Below are 20,359 nucleotides of genomic sequence, written 5' to 3' on the forward strand. Positions count from 1 at the left end.
AGGAGAAAATGGTAAACCACTCCAATATGTTTGCCCTTTTAGAAAACCCTAAATGGGGCCATGAGGTATTGATCACAACTGAAAAATGACTTCACAACAAGCAGTTTGCATGCTGTCTGGAATGGATATTTCTGGAATTAATTTAGTGCAGACAGTCCAGTTAAAAATTATGTAGGGTGACCCTAAAATGTTACTTATATTCAAAGTCATTCTAATTTTGACCTTCAAACTTTCTTTCAAAAACTACTTTGCATCCTTCCCTGAAATGGCCATTGGTTGCCCCATGGCTCCCCCAGTCCCTCCCTTCCTTGCCTTTCCTCCCCTTCCACCTCTCTCCTCCCTTTCCCATATCCTCCATTAAAATGCTGACTCATGTGTGCAAGGCTTTGCCCTCAGATGTCTTCATCCTGCTTTATAATTTTGTATGAACCACTCTGAAACTTTGCTGTAGTTTAGAGCAGTGGTGTCAAACTCAAATAGAATCAGGGGTCACTAACTTGTACATAAGGATACGTGTAGCTACAGAATGACTTAGTTTAAAAATATTATGTTATCTATGTTTTATTGTATTTTTGTTTATTTTGTTACTTATTTCCCAATTACATTTTAATCGAGTTCCAGGCCCACTTGAGAATGTGGTGGGGCCACCATCTAACTCCTCTATTCCGGGCTGCATGTTTGGTCTTTAACATGCACCCTTATCAGTATTCACTCATTTTAAAATTGTATCTGTATTACAGTGTACACATAATTTCTGTGCATGTACAGTTGTGTGCATGATGAAATTTACAGAAATAAAAGAGATCAAGATAAAAATAATATTTGATCTTAGAGTTGAAGGAGAGCCACTGGAATTGCTTGAGCAAAGGGTGACATGGTTGGACCTTTGTTTTAACAAAATCACTGGCAGCTGTAATGGAGGGTACATTGGAGCAGGGAGAGGCTTGAAGTAGGGATACCAGTTAGGAAGCTATTGTAATAATTCAGTCTAGAGACAACGAGGTTCTTTGCTAGTGTCTTGGTATTATGTGAGTAGAAAGAAGGGGGTAGATGGGAAAGATTTTATAGAGATTGGAACATTGGATACATGATGTAGGAGAGTGTGAGTAGAAGATGAAGCCAAGGTTGTGAAATTGCATGATAGGAAGGATAGCTTTATTGCATTACTTTGACATTAACAGGGACATTCAGAAAAGGTGAATGGGGAAAGTTCCAAGGAGAGATAATATCATGAAGATCAAAACCCATCCATGCCTGCTCATCTTGTACAACGTGCTCTGATCCACCAAAAATGAAGAAGGATGGATGTGTGAGCTCTTGCTCACTGGCCATTGCCCCAGAGTGTAGATGCCATCAGAGAGCAGAGAACCAAACAAGGGCTACCTGCTTCAGCCATGAGGTGACCAGGGGACAAGCCGTGGCTACCTTGCGGGAAGTGAAGGAGAAGGAGGAGAAAATTTTCTTAAAGGAACCCAGGAGCAGCTGGTGCTGGAGATGACACCAGACAGAGGGGAAAGGGCAGGAGGATCTTGCATAGCTGTAGACAAAAGTGACGGAGTGTTAGGAGACAATGTGTGAAGAGAGTGGTATGGTTGGGTTGGAGACAAACCCCAGGATTGAATGGGAGGCCTGGATCCCTTCCCACCCCGTCATGGGTTGATTACTCATTGGGTGTTGCTGCAGGAGGTCAGGGGACCATTGGTTTAGAAGAGGTTAAAAAATTCTCCCAACATTTACTATCCTTCCATTCACTGACATTACCAGTACCATCCGTTGTGAGATTTCCTTCCTATGGGAGATAAATGCCCTGAGAGACATATAACAAGTCTAATGTAGTTTCTGTCATTGCTTCTTCACTGCTGACTAAAAGAACCAAGGCCAGGTTTCTTTCCCTTTGGTTTCCCAGTTCATTAAGTTTAGAATCCAAACTGTCTCTTTTCAAGAAAAAAACAGAGGCTCTCTTCCTCCTTTGGAGGTCTGGCACCTTTCATATCCTTTTCAGAAGACTAGGGGCTTCTCTCTTCCTTCTGTATTCCTCTGATGAACTCTCTCTTGAGAATTTTACTCTGGGGAAGTACTTGTGATGGTGGAAACGTCTCCGAGGCAGTGAGAATGGGTACCGACAACGAGTGTGAGGTGGTAAATGAGGATGGTAGCCATAGTTTGGATGTCTGAAAGGATGGTTGGGGAACCCAAAGGGGATTCTGGGTTTTCTGAAATGAGGGAAATGGCACCATCTGGTTGTTAAAGTGACTGGTCTGGAGGTTGTTGCTGGAGGCCGGGTAGCAGGGGGAGGAGTGAGAGTAAAGATCTGACAGTCTGTAGGATTAACAGTAGGCTCTAATATTCCAAAGGTGTTGTATCTGTTTCTTTGACCTGGAAAAAAAAATGCCACACTTGTATTTTCCTGGTTTCAGGCTTATGGAAGAAGGTAATTTCTTTGCTGATATCAATGGAAGCTCTAGGTAAAAAGCTATGATGACGCTTTGCTTGGAGGGTTAGACATTTGAAAAGGATAGATATAATAGTGAAAGGGAAGAGAAAGGGGGATCTGTAAAACACAGTAAAAGATACTGTTAAAAATGCCATGGACCAAGGGGACTTTGGTCACTTTACTGAGCAAATACTACCTGTGTCCAGTATAGGAAAGAGAATTTGTTTGACCTTGGTATTGTTTACACACCTACGGCAAAATTTGGGGCATGTCACTGTTCTAGGAAGCAAGAGTTCCCCTTTAGCTGTCCTCTCTATTTAAATTTAAGGAAATTAGGGGAAAATTCTTGCCAAGGATCTTCTATCCATAGGCTTGAATATAGGAGCAAAGAAGGGCAGTTCTACCCAGAAGAATTTAGAATACTAGTACTACTGCGATCACTAAAAAGGAAAACAGTTAAACAAACAAAAAACCAAGTGCCAAAGCCCCTTCATTTATGCCAATGGAATTCATGTTTCTTTATCCCTACTTCCCAGTACGAAGCCAAATACATTTCTTTAAAGACACTGATTTGAGGTTTTATGTAATTCTACTCAGAGTATGACACATGGGAATCCAGTGAAATGAGCACACCATTTCATGAGAAGCCATCTTCTCTTGCCCTGCTCCAATCAGTTCTGAAATGCTATAACCTGGCACCTTTCTGTCACATCTGGTTTCATTTGTGTAACTGATTTCTAGCATCTTGTTTAGGAAACGGTTCTTTTCCTGTGACTGCTCTCTTTTATCTCTTTATGGGTCACCCTGGTGTGTGAAGAACCCACAGCTGCTTTTTAAAACTTAGCGCTTTTATCAGCAGAGAAGCTTTCTGTGCCTCTGTCTTGTCATTGTGTTTCTGAGACTTTTCTCTGTCTTTATGGAACTCCCCAGAGACCACAGTCATGTATTTGTTAAGTGTCTGAGGCTGGGTTTGAACTCAGGTCTTTCTGACTTCAGATACTCTGAGCAGCCTCTTTCTTAAAAAGCAACAAAGCCTTTGTGATCAAAGGAGTTACATTTTTTAAATTGAAGTTCACCAGTAGTATTTCCTGAAACAACTGTTGTTGCAATTTGTTGTACTTGAAAAATCAAATAACTTGAAATATGTTCCACATTCCCACTTCTCTCAATTCTATTAGTTTTATTATTTAAAGATACAGAACAAACACATTATCTGATCCTTAAGAAGTGATTGAAACATGTAAAGATTAGGTTAGCAAGAATTCTCTGTTCTTAGCCCCAGTTTATTAGACTTTCATTTGCAATCTACGTTAAGAAGAAAATTATAAGGGCTGTTATCAAGTCTTCAGTTTTCTGTTCAGACAGTAAGGCTGAGAACCCTGGCTCTCAGTACACACAGGCAGCTAAATCTAACATCTCCTCTGTACAATGAACCTGATGAGGGATTGGCATTGTCTAAATTATTCAGAGCACTTTGCCAGCACCTCTCCTTTCCACGTAGCTCTCACTCCCTTGTATGTGGGCTGTTTCTGTTGCTGTCCTTACCACCCTCACCCTAACCCTTTTTATAATTTAAACTTCTGGAGATCAGGGTCTACCATGTGTTATGTAAAATGTTTAAATCAAATTGGTAAATTGACAACAATGTTTGCATCAACAACAATAGCTCTTCAACTTCAGAATGCTGTTTAAAAAATCTGTCAAAAGGCTTGCTTCTGAGTCTTTCCTTTAAAGTGTATTTATGGCATTCTTGTAGTCTAGACATGAATTTCACTGCATGACAGCACGTCATGCTCATAAGTGAAAAGGTGAAGCTAAGGAAACCTTTCTTATAATTATTATGTGGTGAGTTGGGATGAAAATAATTATGTTATGGTGAAGATTTTAAGGGAATATCTGTACTGTATTTCCGTGTGTGTAATATATACATATACATATATACATGTACATATATATGCATCTACGTATAAATATGCTTTTTTACTTGATTGAAAAGTCCTCATGTGGTTGCTAAGGTGAAACAGAAGGAACTATAAATCCTATTAATTATTTAGTTATGTTAGCCTGAACCCATTTGATTCTATTGTTTTAGGATGGAAAATGTGGAAACCCAAAAAAGATGATTGAAGTCTTTCTAAATTGGAGATTATAAAGTTAAATAACCACGGGACAGAGACCTGACCTATGATTTCATCGGTATTTGGAATTCCCAGGTGAGGAAATGCCTTTCACCAATGCAGGTCGGCACTTTCTTGTCTTAGAAAGTTTCTGAGACCAATTGCCGAGACCAGGGCTTGTCCTGGCTTCCAAGACAGCTGTCTCTACTCTACCAAGATGTCTGGGATCCCATTACCCACACAATTGCAGTTAATTTTATTAATGATCAAATCATTAATAAGCAGATCTAGTTGCTTTATAGGGGCTAGGAATAAGCATTTATGTAGCACCTATTGTGTGCCAGGTATTGTGCTATCACTTTACAAATATCTCTTTTTAAAATTTTACTTATTTATTTTTTTAGTTTTCAACATTCACTTCCATCAGTTTTAAATTTTCTCCCCTACCCTCCCCAAGATGGCATGCAATCTGATATATTATCTCATTTTTAAAATGTGAAATGCTACATATAAAGGTGAGGCATCATTGTCATAATTTATTGTTAGAATAAGCCCCCCCACCAAAAAAAAGAACTTACCTTCTGCCACAGTTATTATCAACCAGAAAAACAGCAACCTGTAGGAGAAACAGAGTGGTAATGGTGAGCAAGCCATAGTTCCTGGTGTCTCTGTATCTACTGTGTCAAAGCCAACATGGATTTAAAAGGGAGTCAGTGAGTCACCCACTGTCTGATTCAGGTAATTTGTATTTGCATAAAGCTCCATAAGGGAAAAGGCCAGCAAGTGGGTGGGTAAGGGATCAGCGAGGCAAATACCAGACGAGATTTATCAACCCCCAAACTTTTGGGATGGCAGCCAAGTGCCATTCTTCTCTCCTTGAAGTCAGATCTTGGAGTTCCCCTTAAAACCCTTCTATACCCTATGTATTGTATATGTACATACACAGAGAAAGCCCCTTTCATCCGTATGGCATCTACTTATGGGTAGTGTTACTATATTATGGCCCTGGATTCTGACTCCTTCCATCTAGCAGTTACTCATTAAACAAACAAACAAACAAATGATGAATGAATGGACAAATAAATAAATAAATAAGAATCTTATTTGGGGGAAGTTGTTAGCAGGTTTCCTATCAGAGTCCCTGGCTTCCTTTTCCTGTGGTTCATTGCTGTCAAGGAAGCAGTTATGAGAGGCTCATTCTCTGTCTCCAGTAGCCATATTCACTTCTGAGGTCCTAACCAAAATACAGAACACAAGACTGGGAACAGATAACTCTGAAAGGCCATTTATTCAATCCTATTTCTAACTCATCAATCAAATTCTTTCAGGTCTTTCTGTTGAGGGATAGATGAAGGGTTAATGACCAGTGTCTGACAATCAGAAGGGGGCAGAGGAGGTATCAGGGGGTTAAGTCATATGACATAATTTCATATCTACTTCTAGTATATAACAATGCAAGAAAAATGATATCAAGTCCAGTGGCCTATACTGTGCTTAGGAATTTTACAGGGATATGGGCTGGTTTAGATGGCTGCGAAGGCCCCTTCCAATTCTAAAGAGTTTTATAATTCCATTCTACAAAATGCCAAAAGAGATAACAAAAGTATCTCATGTTAACAGAATCTAATCAGAGACTACCTAGTGCAAACCACACCTCAGCAATCCCCTCCGAAACCAGACTTAGGGTGAATGGGGAGCCCACTACCTCCCAAAGTGGTGCATTCCAGTCTTTGGATAGTTCTGATTGTTTTTCCTTCTATACATCAAAATTTAGCAACTTCAGCTCCTACTATAATTGTTTAATTATAATTAATATGTAATTATAATTATATATTTAAATATCATTAAAATTAAGTACCTACTATATGCCAGGTACTGAGCTAGCTACTGGGGATAGCAAGATAAAACAAAAATATTCCCTGTCCTTGAGGGGCTTATACACCCCTGGGAGGAAATGACATTTATATGGATAAGACAATGATAAGGATGATGATGATAACTCCAATTTAGGTTTGCAAATTTCTAAAAAATATATTATCTCATTCAGTTCCAGCTCTCTCTCTCTCTCTCTCTCTCTCTCTCTCTCTCTCTCTCTCTCTCTCTCTCTCTCTCTCTCTCTCTCTCTCTCTCTCCCCTCTCCCTCTCTCTCTTCCCTCTCCTTTTTCCTTCTCTTCCCCACCCCATGTGTCTCTGTCTCTTCTCTGTCTCTCTGTCTCTGTCTCTCTGTCTATCTCTCTCTTTCTGTCTCCACATTATCAATAGAAATCCATAGGGGAGGGAACACTAACATTTAGGGTGTCAGGAAAGGCTTTCTGTAGCAACTTACACTTGAGGTGAGCCTTAAAGGAAAGACTCTAAAAGCTAGATGTAGAGAAGTAGCTCTTCATCACCAAAGGGCACAGTCTTTGTGAAGGTATCACCCTGTGATACCTATGTTGCACTCTGGGACCAAGCAGAATTGGACCAAGAAGTCCAGTCTTTCTTCCAGGTCACTGCCCTTCCCACCCTTGAAGACTACCATCATGTCCAGTCCTCCCCTTTCTCCTTCCATGCCACCCCCCAAGCTTTTCTTCTCTAGGCTAAATCATTTGGTCAATTCTCATGTGACTTGACCTTGAGGTCACCTTTCTGGTTCTCCATGCTTTCCAATTTATCAGTCTCCTTCCTAAATGGTGGTATCCAAATGCTCCAGACGTCTGACTAAGGCAGAGTCCAAGTGGGATGCTTCTTCCCTATTCCTGGATACTGGGCCTCTCATCAAAGCCCAATATCACATTAGTTTTCTCTTCCACTTTTTAAAAAAGTGGCTCAAAGTTTATCAGTTTTTCCTGAGTTCAAAGTAAAAAAAGTCACTCAAGACTATTGGAAAGCACATAGATGATTCAGATAGAGAAAACTTAGGGTTTGTTGCCTTCAGTTTTGGTGTTTGGTTTTGTTTTCCTTTAAAAACTCACACACATCCTTAATACAACTCTTTACTTAAACAGCCTTCCTAATCTAAGGGGCCACATAGGAAGGGAAGAGAAGGAGAGGAAAGGGGGAAAGTGGGCTCTGATGCCTAGCACATTCCAGATTGGGGAACATCAGAGAGGGCACTGCAGCTCATAGAGAAGGCCCAGTGACAACTTGGTAAATCTGGTGGGCTTGTTGACATGACACTTTTACATGGCTTCCTGAGCAGTCACACAGGAGATCAGCGCATGAGAAACCTGGAAAGTTCCTGAATGCTTTGGGGGTTCCAATACACTTGTCATGAAAGGATGACTTGACTTGTCAAATAGGAAGCTTGCCCACTAATGTTGTTCAATCATTTCAGTCATTTCCAACTCTTGATGACCCAATTTGGGGTTTTCTTGGCAAAGACACTGGAGTGATTTGCCATTTCCTCCTCCAATGGATTAAGGCAAATAGAAGTTAAGTGACTTGCCCAGGGTCACGTAGCTAGTGTACATCTGAGGCTGTATTTAAGCTTGGTTCTTCCTGACTTCAGGCCTAGCACTTTATCCACTGAGCTACCTAGCTTCCTCCATGACCACCAATGACCTAGGTCTATTTGTGGAATGAACTGATGGTGGGAGGATCCCTTTCTCAGACTAGAACTGAGGCACCTTCTGTAATCATTATGGGTTGCCACAAGTGAACCAAGCAGACAACATTACTGCAGTATTGCCTGTTATTACTTCTGGTGAGGATGTCAATCTTAATGACTGTTCCTAAGCAGCTTTTGTCAGGAAATGGACTAAGGTAACATGGCTTGGGGAAGGGGTTGCTAGGCCACAGAGCCCATTGCTGCAGGAAATCATGGGAGGATAGTCCACAGCAATGCAAAATGCAAACTTCTTTGACTTTCTTCATTAGTTTCCTTGGCTGTCTCATCATACTCTAGTCTTATATGGACCTCCAGAATCCACTGAAACCACAAAATCTTATACAAACAAATTTCTGTTTGACCATTCCTTCATCGCCTTATGATGTTGACTTTTTGAACTGAAGTGTAAGATTTTACCTTTGTCCCTATTAAATGTTATCTTGGGATCTTGAGAGAGGAGAGACCTTTTTTCACTTTTTCTTCAAGAGAGGACACACACATAATTCCAGATTCTCTTCAGAATGGACTTTGGAAGAACGACCTAGAGGAAAAAGCTAGCTCCTCCACATATCCTCAATTTCTGGGATGCTTCCTCAGAGACTTTGGGAAATTTTTTCTTGGATAAGATCTTGGTTGAGCTGAGATACCTTACTCCCAGAGGTAAAGCTCACCCACTATGGTATTATTATCTGTCTCTCTCTATATATAATTATTATATATTATATATATACCATTATTACATGGTATATATTATCTAAGCCATATAATTTTTCTGATTTCCGTTCAATATCTGCTTAGATAAGTGGGTCTACTTGCTATGGCCTCTTGTATAATTGATATTTGTTTGGAAGGTTTGGGTTTTTGGATATAGACTTTTAGTAAGTTCTCCCTCCTCTGTAGGAGATACCAACTAGGAAGGCAACTGAAGAAAAAAAATTCAGTCATTTCCCTAAACAAGCAATAGTGTTCCAAAAGTCTTAGTGCATGAAACCTTTAGGTTTTCTTAGCAGATTCATTCTGACCTTTAGTACTCCTCACACAGGTCATGCCACATTTTTGGATTCCTTATCAGTTACCTGCATGTGCCTCCACCTTCTGTACCAGACTTTTTCTTTTATTGTGGTATTTGCTTTGTTGCAGTGGGTCTGGGACTGAAATAGCAATATCTCTGATGTATGCCTGCATTGTACCATGCATCCTGACCTGGGCCCTTAGCCCTGACCCTCACCCCATCAATCCCACCAGGTCTATATATATATTTTTTAAGTTAATTTATTTATTTTTTGTTTTCAACATTCACTTCACTTAGTTTTAAAGTTGTACATGACTTTTTAAAAATCTATATTAGGTGGTGAATCCCCTATGGCTACATTTTATACAACTATTCATTTTCCTCTGAATCACTTTCTTCTCTTTGTATCTTCAGAAATTTTTCCATTGAGAGCTTTCCATCTCTCTTGGGTTGACTTTCCCTGTAGAAGTTTATGTCAAAATATCCTTCCTATCCTTTTTCTGAACATTTTTAGGTTTCTTCTCTTCAAATCTACGATGCATCAGATTATGACTAACTTTTTTCTTTCCTAATACAGGTTCTCAGATGGAGTGATCAATTCATCTAAGGCCCTGCCCCTCAGAAACTAGGCCCTCCTTGTCATTGAGACTTCCATCCAGGAGAAAATTTAAGTTTCTACAAGTCTTGTGGTGTGTGTGTGTGTGTGTGTGTGTGTGTGTGTGTGTGTGTGTGTGTATGTGTGTGTGTATGTTTTGGATGGTGACAGTGAGGCTTAAGTATCTGAGGTCAGATTTGAATTCAGATTATATCTCCAGGGCAGGTGCTCTATTTACTGTGCCACCTAGTTGCCCCTAAGTTTCTCCAGCTCTTGAAAAATGGAAGACAAGCCAAGGCACTACTTGGTGTTTTGTCTTTGGTGGAGAGATAGCTCCATTAGATGTTCAGCTTAACAAGCACTTGTTCAGATAATTAAAGTCCCATATCACTATTATATCCAATAGAATATGAGCTCTGTACAGGAAGGTAGTTTCTCATTTTTCTATTTGTGTTCCCAGCTATTAGCAACATGAACTACAATATACATTATGAGAGTATTACATTATGAGCACATTACATTATGAGTGGCTGGTAATGTACAAGAAAAGCATCAGTGGCAACTCAAGATAGGTGAGCAGGGAAAGTGTATTTCCCTTAACAGGTTTCCCCCTAGGAGCCTGAGAGAGTTTGAATGTAGCCATATGGTGATGCTCAATTATCTTTCTCTCTGAGAACCTATCCCTGTCAAAGTGAGGACAGGTGGGAGTGAGCAAGCCAGCCCAGAGTATGAGTGGTATTCTTATGTACCATGTGAGTACTGGCATTAAAGGAATCCATGTGTGTGACCCAAGGCAGGCACTCAATAAATGCTTTATTATTTGTTTGATTGATAATCATACTTCTATTCAAAGTTTCTAACACATTTCCCAAACTCCTCATCTGTCTTCTTTTTCTGTACAGATAGTCTCATGCTCCAGCGTAAGAAATGTATGGTAAAAGTCTGTTGTAAGGTTGAAAGGGTCTACCTATAATAGTAGTAGGAGGGTATGGGGTGCTTAAGACATGGCTTCCCACAATGTCACTCTTCACATGAGACATGGATATCTCCTACTTTTTCTGGGTTGACTTGCTCAGCCCAACCTGATCTCAGCCTTAGTTGTGATAAAGACGAGAGAGAGAGAGAGAGAGAGAGAGAGAGAGAGAGAGAGAGAGAGAGAGAGAGAGAGAGAGAGAGAGAATGGGAGAGACAGAGGGAGATATTGAGCACCAAAATATGACTGCATTCAAACCCTCTCGGGGTCCTAATGGGAAATCTATAGAGGGGAAATGTACTTTCTCTATTCACCTATCTTGAGTTGCCTTCAATGTTTTTCCTTCTACATTATCAGCCACTCATAATGTAATATATTCTAATGCATGGTACACACACACACACACAGGGTTTTATAACGCTTGGTATTTATATAATGAATTACTCACAACAGTGAATTTTAGACCTTTCCGCTTAGCAGTAGTTAAAAAGAGATGTTACTCACATATTAAAGCAAGTGCATTAATAATAAATCATGTCACATTCCCCACATAAACCTGGTTCATGCTCTTCCACCAATGCAGTGAGTATCTGCAGAGGAAAGTAGGCGAACCCAGGAACTTGACAGGGAAGAAAATGAGGGAGAAGAGCCAACAGCCAGAGTAACATATGACTGTGGACTAAGGTTTTGATTTGTCCTTTAGAGAACCTCTACATCACCCCAACTGGCTCACTGCTTATCTGTTAGAGCTCACTACTCTCCAGCTGGGTTAATCCTCTTCTGTTCTGTGAAAGAATGGATGAATGAAGCATTTATTAAGTACTTAGGATGTGCAAAGCACCAAGGCAAAACAGCCCCAGCTCTCAAAGAGTTCCCATTCTAATGGGAGAGACACACTTAGGGATGGTTTCAGTGACCAGTTGAATGGAAAGGTCCCATGGACCTTAGGGTACAGTAGCAAAAGAGATGGGAATAAATCCTCCTTAATATCATTTCCTCTGGTAAAATCATATTAGTTTCTGATGTTAAACCATTTGATGGTGACAAGAATTTTCTTTTCTGGGTCTTCAATGGATGTGGCTAGATCATTAGTAGGAGACTTCATCTCCGCAGGAGTGGCTTTTCAAAATATCTGTAATCACTGGGCTGTGGAAGCAAGGCTATTCCAAAAGCTCTTGGATTCAGAGTCTGAGGATGACTCCACTTGAATCTGAGTAGACATGGTGGTCAAGGTGGTGGTTGTTTGACCTGCTTAGAGAAACAGCCTCCTATCGCTTTTGCTTCTGCTGGGCTAGCTTGCTCTGTTGGTCTGCACTTGAATGTTAGATTTACAAGCTCTTTCATCTTATAATCATCCTTAAAAACACGTATAGAAAATATTACCTCTTAAGATGACTAGTATCTTTTGGGGTGGAGAGACACAAACATTTATTAAGTGCCAGCAAGTAGTGTTTTAAGGGCTTTAAACATATTTCATTTGATCCTCACAACCCTGGCTTTTCAACTCCCTTTTGTGGGTTCTCTGTCTTTCTTTGTATCTCTAGTACTTATCACAGTGCCTGGCACATAGTAGGTGCTTAATTTATTGACTGAATCTTTTATGTTCTCTAACAGTTGATATAATTTTTCTTGAGGTTGTTTGGTTGATTGGGTGTGTCCAACTCTTTGTGGCCCTTTTGGGGATTTTTTTTTTTTGGTAAAGATACTGGAGCTTTTGCCATTTCCTTCTCCAGCTCATTTTACAGATGAGGAAAATGAGGCAAACAGGGTCAAATGAATTGCCTAAGGTCACATAGCTAGTAAGTAAGGCTGGATTTGAACTCAGGTCCTCTTTTCTCCAGCTCAGTCCTCTATTCACTGCATCACCGACCTGCCACTTTTCTTGGGTAAAAATACTTTTTCTGACCTTTTCACTACTAATAGAGGGGTGTCCTAAAGGGACAGTACATTATATAGTCATACAGGCATTTGGATCTTGTTTGGAACATTCTGCCACCCACCCCACCCTCACAGTAAAAGCGAGAGGTCCACCCACTCTCTCAGTTTCTTCCACTTACTCTTGCTAGTTATTAAGTAGGTTGCTCCCTCTTCTAGTCCTGGGCACTGTAGTAACTATATTCTACATGGTAACTATTTTATATGTTCTACATGTTTATTTTATATGTTCTACATATATTTTATATGTTCTAGATGCTTACATGTTCTACAGACTCTCTGTCTCTAAATATATATATATACACACATATATATTCTACATAGTAACTATATTCCAGGAATTGATGTCCTGGTCATTCCAACCAGGCATATCCTCAAGACCTGGAGCCTCCTAGGAAACACACTTGTTTCCCATGGGCATGGCCATCTCCAGTCATCCTGATCTGTATCTGGCCACTGGACCCAGATAGCTCCAGAGGAGAGTGTGGGGCTAGTGACCTTGCACAGCCCTCCCTCACTTAAATCTGATTCACTTGCAAGTCATGGCATCACCTTCCTGATGTCATGGTCCTCTTCAAGAATGAAGGACAAATGAATGACACAGAATCCTTTTTACATAAAGAACTAGGACTAGGGGCTCAGATGGGCAAAACGATTTGCCCAAGGTTACAATGAGTTAGTGGTGGAGCCAGATCTAAAACCCACATCTCTTTGCCTATTCCTTTCTTAATGTAGCTTCTGTTCCTAACAAGCTACATTTCTTGCACAAAGATCAAGCCTTAAATCCAAATTCACTCTGGAGCTCATATACTAGACAAGTCCCCACCCACCTAGCACAGAGTGGATGTAATAACTAAATAGTAATTGTTTCTCTTTTACCCAGGAACCCTGAAGGTCTTCCCTTCCCAGTTTGATTTTTTTTTTTTAATCAAAGGGGTCATCTCTTGAGTAACTTAAAGAAGCCAATTCATCGAAAGGGTGTATTTCACTCAAAGTAAGATTGTGATAAGACCTAAGTAAGATCTAAGTCTGAAAGGACCAGGGTCTCACATTGCAGCCTGGGCCATCTCCAGTCATCCTGATGAATATTGGGTCACTGGGCCCAGATAGCTCAGGAGAAGAAGGTAAGGTTGGTGACCCTGCACAGCCCTCCCTCACTCAAATCAAAGTCAACTGCTAGCCACGTCATCATCTCGATGTCATGGCCCTCTTTGAGAACAAAGGACAAATACAAGTTCCTAACACTTTACTAAGAATGTTCCCTTGTAAGTCTCAATAAGTCCCTCATATATAAGTCAAGCCAAGGGCTTTCCCTCCACTTCCATTCTCCCTGGGTTCTCCTCTGCATTTAATACCACTGACTATGCTATTTTATGACAGACTTGTGTCTTTTGACTTCTCTGTGATGCAGAATAACTTTTATTTTACCTTTATGTCTCAGATTGCCCCTTGTCTGCTTCTCTCAATAGTGCCTTTTAAATATTCCTAAAAGAGGGTACTTCCCAAGGTCCAGTTCTTGGAATTCTTCTTTTTCTCTCTACCTTCTTCCTACCAGATAGCTCATGCATTCTCATGGCCTCAACCATCACCACTATAATCATGACTAACACATCTGTATCTAGAATGCTAGATCTCCAAGTTCCTGTTAGACATTTCCAACTGAATGTCTTGCCAGTACCTCAAATCCAACATGTCCCTAGAACAAATCCATCTTCCACTCCCAACTTTCCTGTCTCTCCTACTCATGTAGACTCAACATCTTGGAGTCATTTTTGACTCATCTGTCATCATCCTCCTATGTCTCATGACTCATCAAATCCTGTTGAATTTTTTCCTTTCCAGATGATTTTCATATCAGCCTCTTTTTTTCCTATTCTTATAATATTACCCCAGTCAGGGTCCCCATTATCTTGCACCAAGATTATTGCTATAGCCCCCATCTGGCCTCTTTCATCTTTCTTTTCACATAGTCTATTTTACACACATATGTGTATACACATACATATATGTATAAATGAAAGGGCAATTATTCTGGTTGCAGAAAAATATATGATATACAAATATATCATATAAATGTATATATATGCATCATATATGTATATGTAATGTATACACATATATTCTGCAACCAGACTACTCTTCCTTCCAGGCTACTTTAAGTTTAGCATTTTTTAGAACAATGATTTTCTGACTGCTTCGAATAAAATTAATTTCTTCCACTTGATTTTGAAGGACTATTACATTTAATAGTCTTTAACCAATATATTTACAAAGGGCAACTAGGTGGCACAATGCATAGAGTGCTGGGCCTGGAGTTGGGAAGACTCATCTTCCTGAGTTCAAATCTGGCCTGAGACATTAGCTGTGTGATCTTGGGCAAGTCACTTAACCCTGTTTGCCTCAGTGTTTTCATGTGAAAAATGGAGATAATAGCACCCATATCTCAGGGTTGCTGTTAGAATCAACTGAAGTCATATTTGCAAAGCACTTAGCACAGTACGTGGAATAGTGTACTAGGTACTATATAAATGTTAGTTATTGCATTGTTATCATAAACCAAGAGAAATCAGTGAGGTTTATAAAACCATGCTACATTTCAATTTTATTTGATATTAATTTGGTATCTGGTTTTTATGGAAATTTGCTCGTTTCTCATGGATAAAGTGGTAGTTCATGTTTTGCCCATATATGGCATCCTAAGCTTGTTTGTTTGTCTTGGCTGCTTGGACAAGAGATTGGAGAAATATTAACAAGTTTGAGAAGCATTGGTATTTGAGAGAGTTCTAGAATAAAGTCAACCCAAAGGCGTTAATAAATTCTTATCTAAGGGAGTTTCATTCTAGTTGATTTAATGATATGTATAGGGGTAGGAAGGTTTTCTTTTCCTCCCCCCAACCCCTACCCTGTAGAATGTGCACAAAGTCAGCCTTATTGATTCTAATCCATGTCATGGCAGCTTTGAGGTCAACTTCTGGCTACGTATGACTCAGGGCTCACCGTTTGAGATGATGAAGGTTTCCCTAATTGGCTGCTAAGCTGAGAAACTCACACCACAAAATGATTGACTCATTCCTTCAATTCTTTTCTTCCTTTATAGCAGTGAGGAATGTCAGGACTACTTTGGAGAGTCAAGGGCAGGGAAAGAAATGATTGTCCCTATCTCCCACCCAACCTCCCTGTGGCCATGAGCATATGTCCTACATAGGGAAGCCTGACCCTAGGTTTTGACTGGTCCTTTTTATGTCTCGTTTCCTGAGTAGGTGACTAGGAGCAACCCTAAGTTGGACATGTCCTTGTGAGGTGATAGGTTGTTGTTGTGTTTGAAGAGGACCATGATGTCAAAATGATAACATGACTTGCAGTTGACTTTGATTTGAGAGAGGGAGGGCTGTTCAAAGTCACCAACCTCACCTTCTTCTCCTGAGCCATCTGAGTCCAGTGGCATGATATTCATCAGGATTACTGGAGATGACCCGGAATGCTGTGTGAGACCCTGACTCTTTCAGGCTAAGGTCTTGTCACATTCTCACTTTGAGTGAGATACACCCATTTAATGAATGGGCTTCTTCAAGTTACTCAAAGTATGGCCCTTTTAATAAAAAAAAAAAAAATCAAACTGGGAGAGGAAAGCCCTCAGGATTCCTGGGTAAAAGAGAAACAATTACTATTTAGTTAGGTCTGACAGTCTGTCAGTGCAGGGCCAATAGCATTCACAGGAATGGGAAGGGCGGTTTCCACTTTCCAGTAGAAAACCTCTTCAGGTGGGTTGTGGTGGGGCAGTGGCCAAAGCCACCGATGGAGAAGTAGCTGAGCATGAGGTTCAGAGGGGGTTCAGATTTATCATAGAGTGAATGAGCAGAGCCAAGATGAATATAAAACACCTGGCAGCTTGTTAAATGTTAGCCTCCCAGCAGATTATAGCCATATTCATAAAGTACTGAATCCTGTTAAGTTACTGACTCATGTTCTGAACTTGTGAGGGTTTTAAAAAATATTTTTGGTTTTCTTGTACATAGAGAAATAAATTGTCTGTCCTATACCCAATTCATATTATACTTCAATGTTAGAAATAAATATTTCTTGGCTGACTAGCACTACTTTCCAATATAATGAAGGATCTCATAAAGTCTCTGGTCTGTTCTTTGCCCAGAGTTTCTCTCTGTCTTTCTTCTCACTTCCTCTCTACAGCTCTGATGTTTCTTCTTGTTCAGTGAGTCTTAGGAACATACTGGAACTGCTGGGCTCCCAGACTATTACACATTCGTTGCACCAGAACTTTCTTCCCATGGTCTTAGGAATCATGAGAGATATGGTGGAATGCATGTGTGCTTATTACACAGATAAGGGAAATTAGTTTTGTAGTTTAGATTTTTCTTTTGCTATGTCAAAGAATGTTGTGTTGCCATATTTTCCAGAAACACTGGACCCAGAGGATGCAGGAGGCCCTGAATGTGTCAAGGATGAAGCCCCTCACCCCAACGCGAGCTGAAAGAATTTGTTGTTTGCATTCCACACTGGATTCCCTGTGTGTCCTTGGGATTCAAGACAGGTACCATTCAGTCTGCTGTGAAAAATGTTTAAGAAGCCCTACTTTAGATGGATCAACATAGGTTCTAAGCCTCTGTGCACAAGCATACAATTCTATTTTATACCTATATGTAATCCTCAGGACAGTCTGGGGTGGAGGCAGAAGAGGCACTAGTATCATCCTTATGTCAGAGAATCCTATAATATTTCAAGGAGTCTGTTTGGAGGTAGCCTTAATGGCTCTATTTTGTTCTACCAAAAAAATGTGCTAGTATAGACAACACAGTGAGATCATGTATTTCAGTCATTCCTAGTGACAGGGTAAGCTATAAAATACATTTCTTCTCTTTTTATGTTTTCCATCAATGAGATCCTCAAGAGGAATCAGATTATTCTAAAAATGATTTTTACAGATCAGAAAGCAAATAACCTTGAGCTACGATGTCATCTTTACAAATACTCCCAAGCATCCATTTCAGAAGAGGAGGGGAGAAACAAGAGGAATTCACTGGCAGCTGTTAATAGTTCAAGAACGATTTGAATATGAATATTCACTTCCACAGTCATATTTTGATATTCTGTTGGCTTTGAAGTTTGTGCTACTTCATTATCCAGCTGGCACCAATAATGTCATGTCTAGAGCAGAGTGCATATATGATGGACACTTGTAGCCTTCTTTTAGTATTTTATCTTGAAGTGTCATCTATGGCGAAAGAAGACTAAGGTCAGGAGGCCTGCTCAGACCCAGGGAGGGCCAGACCACAGGCACAAACATGCTGCCAGATTTGGATCTTGTTCTTTAGAGTTTGTGTTACTCTTGAGTTTGCTTTATTTTTAGTTGAATTTACTTTTCTCTGGTCACTTAAATTACTGTAGCTTTGAGTTCTTTTGAAGATTGCCTTTTCATATCTTTTGACAATTTATCAATTGGGTAATGACTTATATTTTTATGAATTTGACTCAGTTTCTTATATGTTTGAGAAATAAGGCCTTTATCACAGAAACTTGCTGTAAAAATTTCCTCTACTTTCCTGCTTTCCTTCTAGTTTTGGCTACATTAGTTTTGTATGCACAAAACCTTTTTAACATCATGTAATCAAATTATCCATTAGACATCCCATGATCCTCCCTATCCTTTGTTTGGTCATAAATTCTTCCCTTATTCATAGATCTTTTCCTTCCCTTCCCTTCCCTTCCCTTCCCTTCCCTTCCCTTCCCTTCCCTTCCCTTCCCTTCCCTTCCCTTCCCTTCCCTTCCTTTCCCTCTCCAAAAACCTTAAACCTACTGCACTCTGAAGCTCACACACTGGAGGACACTAGGCCTTTGCCCAAGGGCTGGCTTCAGTGATTATCAATAGTAACTGTTGCTGTTTCCCTCCCAACCTGATGTTGGCTTTTTTTTTCCTATGCCTCACTAAAGGGTTCATCCCCTGGCTACTTCTTAAAGAGGCCTATTCACTGAATGTGAATTACCTCACCCTAAGTGAGTTTCTGAATAGGTCTTGGACTAAAGGGGCCAAGGTCTCCCAGAGCATCCTGGGTCATCTCTAGTCATCCGGATGAATATCTGGTCACTGGATTTAGATGGGTCTGGGGGAGAAGTGAGGCTGGTGACCTTGCACAGCCCTCCCTCACTCAAAACAAAGTCAAGTGCAACTCATGGCATCATTTCTCTGATGGCATGATCTTCGGCAATGAAGGACGAACACAACAATTCAGTCTGCACCAGACTGGGAAATTCCTTGTGCAGATGGGAACCTTGTAGATGAGCCTTAAGGCCACATGTGGCTGGCCCTCTATGTCCTCAAGTGCAGCCCTTTGTCTGAATCTAAACTTCACAGAACAAATCCTCTTAATAAAAGGATTTGTTCTATAAAACTTTTCCTTGGTCAAAAGCCTGCACTCAAGGACCTAGAAGGCCACATGTTGCCTCCAGGTTTCAGGTTCCTCGCCCCTGTATGCTTCTTTTCTTTTAAAAGCCTTTTTTTCAGCTAGAGAATTAAGGGGGAGGTTGGCGTTAAAAAGTCTGGATTGACCAATGTGTGTGGCTGCAAGATAGGACTGCCGATGTTATGAATGTCTGAGTACGTTTGTCACCTTGAGTTCTTATCCCTATGAGCCATGGTACTTTCCCAGGCCATCATCCGTCCTCTGGCTATATCTCTTCCTTTTCCAATCTCAACTCCTTAGTGACCCTTGAATCCCTTGCTATGATCATCCTATTTCCACATACTCCTTGCCAAACTCCATCCCTGGATTACTCCCATCATCTGCTCCCTCCCCTCCTAGTCATAGTGCTGCTGAATAGAGGTATACAGGTAATCTGACAACAATGTTGTCTGCATTCACTGCAAATTTCCATCACCTAATCCTAACCAGGCCCTCGTGGCAGCAAAGCAATCTTTGTACTCCTTCATAAGCGACTTCAGTCTCTCCCACTCAGTACAACGGCTGTTCCAAAGCTTCTCTCTCTTTGATCAATGCAATGACCAATCAAAATTCCACCTCCAAGGCACCTACCAACCTCATAATGGAGAAATTATGGATTGATGATGCAGACTGAGACATCTGCTTTGGGGATGTGACCAAATCAGGAATTTCTTTTAGCTCAACCTTGCATATTTATTATAGGTTTTGTTTTTATTTTCCTTTTCAATGTGGAATGATGATGGAAAGGAGAGGAGGATTTTTTTCTTTCTTTAGGAAACAAGTTCCCTAGCAATCACCATGTGAAGAAGCACCATCCAAGGCACTCTAAACATGTGCCAGACCCCCTTTTATTGGCAGGACTAGATAGGTAGAATGAGACATACATTTTCAAATACAGCCAAGATGTGAATTTACTTTGCTTGACTATGTTCATTTATTACAAAACAGGGCTTTTAAGTTTTAAAGTGGGGAGAAAGAGGTAGGGAAAATGATAATAATATTAAAAAAGAATGAAAAAAAGTCCATGGATAATTAAAAAATAAGCAAAGGAAAGCAGAAGGAGCAGAGAAGGACAGAGAAGCTAAGTAGTTGGGGAACTACCATGTTACATTTGAACTACAACAAAACCTCCAGCATGTACATGGGCAAAAAACCCAAACTGTATATAAAAGAAGTCCACAGCATCCTCCTTTTTTTGTTTTTTTCTTTATGTGTTGAAGAGCTCATGTTTGCTGATACTTATAATGTC

The 20,359-nt window shown here is 40.3% G+C and overlaps 1 protein-coding gene across 1 annotated transcript; it reads right to left on the reverse strand.

Annotated features, from left to right (window-relative positions):
* Positions 1-774: 774 nt before the first annotated feature.
* Positions 775-5,224, reverse strand: ODAPH (odontogenesis associated phosphoprotein). Its single transcript, XM_072624235.1, has 2 exons — positions 5,130-5,224; positions 775-2,376 (listed from the first exon to the last, which is right to left on the reverse strand). The coding sequence occupies exons 1-2, from the start codon at positions 5,203-5,205 to the stop codon at positions 1,988-1,990; spliced, it is 465 nt and encodes a 154-aa protein (XP_072480336.1). The 5' UTR covers positions 5,206-5,224; the 3' UTR covers positions 775-1,987.
* Between the last annotated feature and the right edge of the window lie 15,135 nt (positions 5,225-20,359).

Source organism: Notamacropus eugenii, chromosome 7 (assembly GCF_028372415.1).
Source record: "Notamacropus eugenii isolate mMacEug1 chromosome 7, mMacEug1.pri_v2, whole genome shotgun sequence".
Classification (NCBI taxonomy): Eukaryota; Metazoa; Chordata; class Mammalia; order Diprotodontia; family Macropodidae; genus Notamacropus; species Notamacropus eugenii.

What these genes read in the sequence shown, in the direction of transcription:
- ODAPH (XM_072624235.1), bottom strand. Translation starts at nt 5,205, where the DNA reads ATGGCTTGCTCACCATTACCACTCTGTTTCTCCTACAGGTTGCTGTTT. An exon ending in GATAATAACTGTGGCAGAAG is followed by an intron (nt 2,377 to 5,129) that starts GTAAGTTCTTTT and finishes TTTTTTTTCCAG; the next exon opens with GTCAAAGAAACAGATACAAC.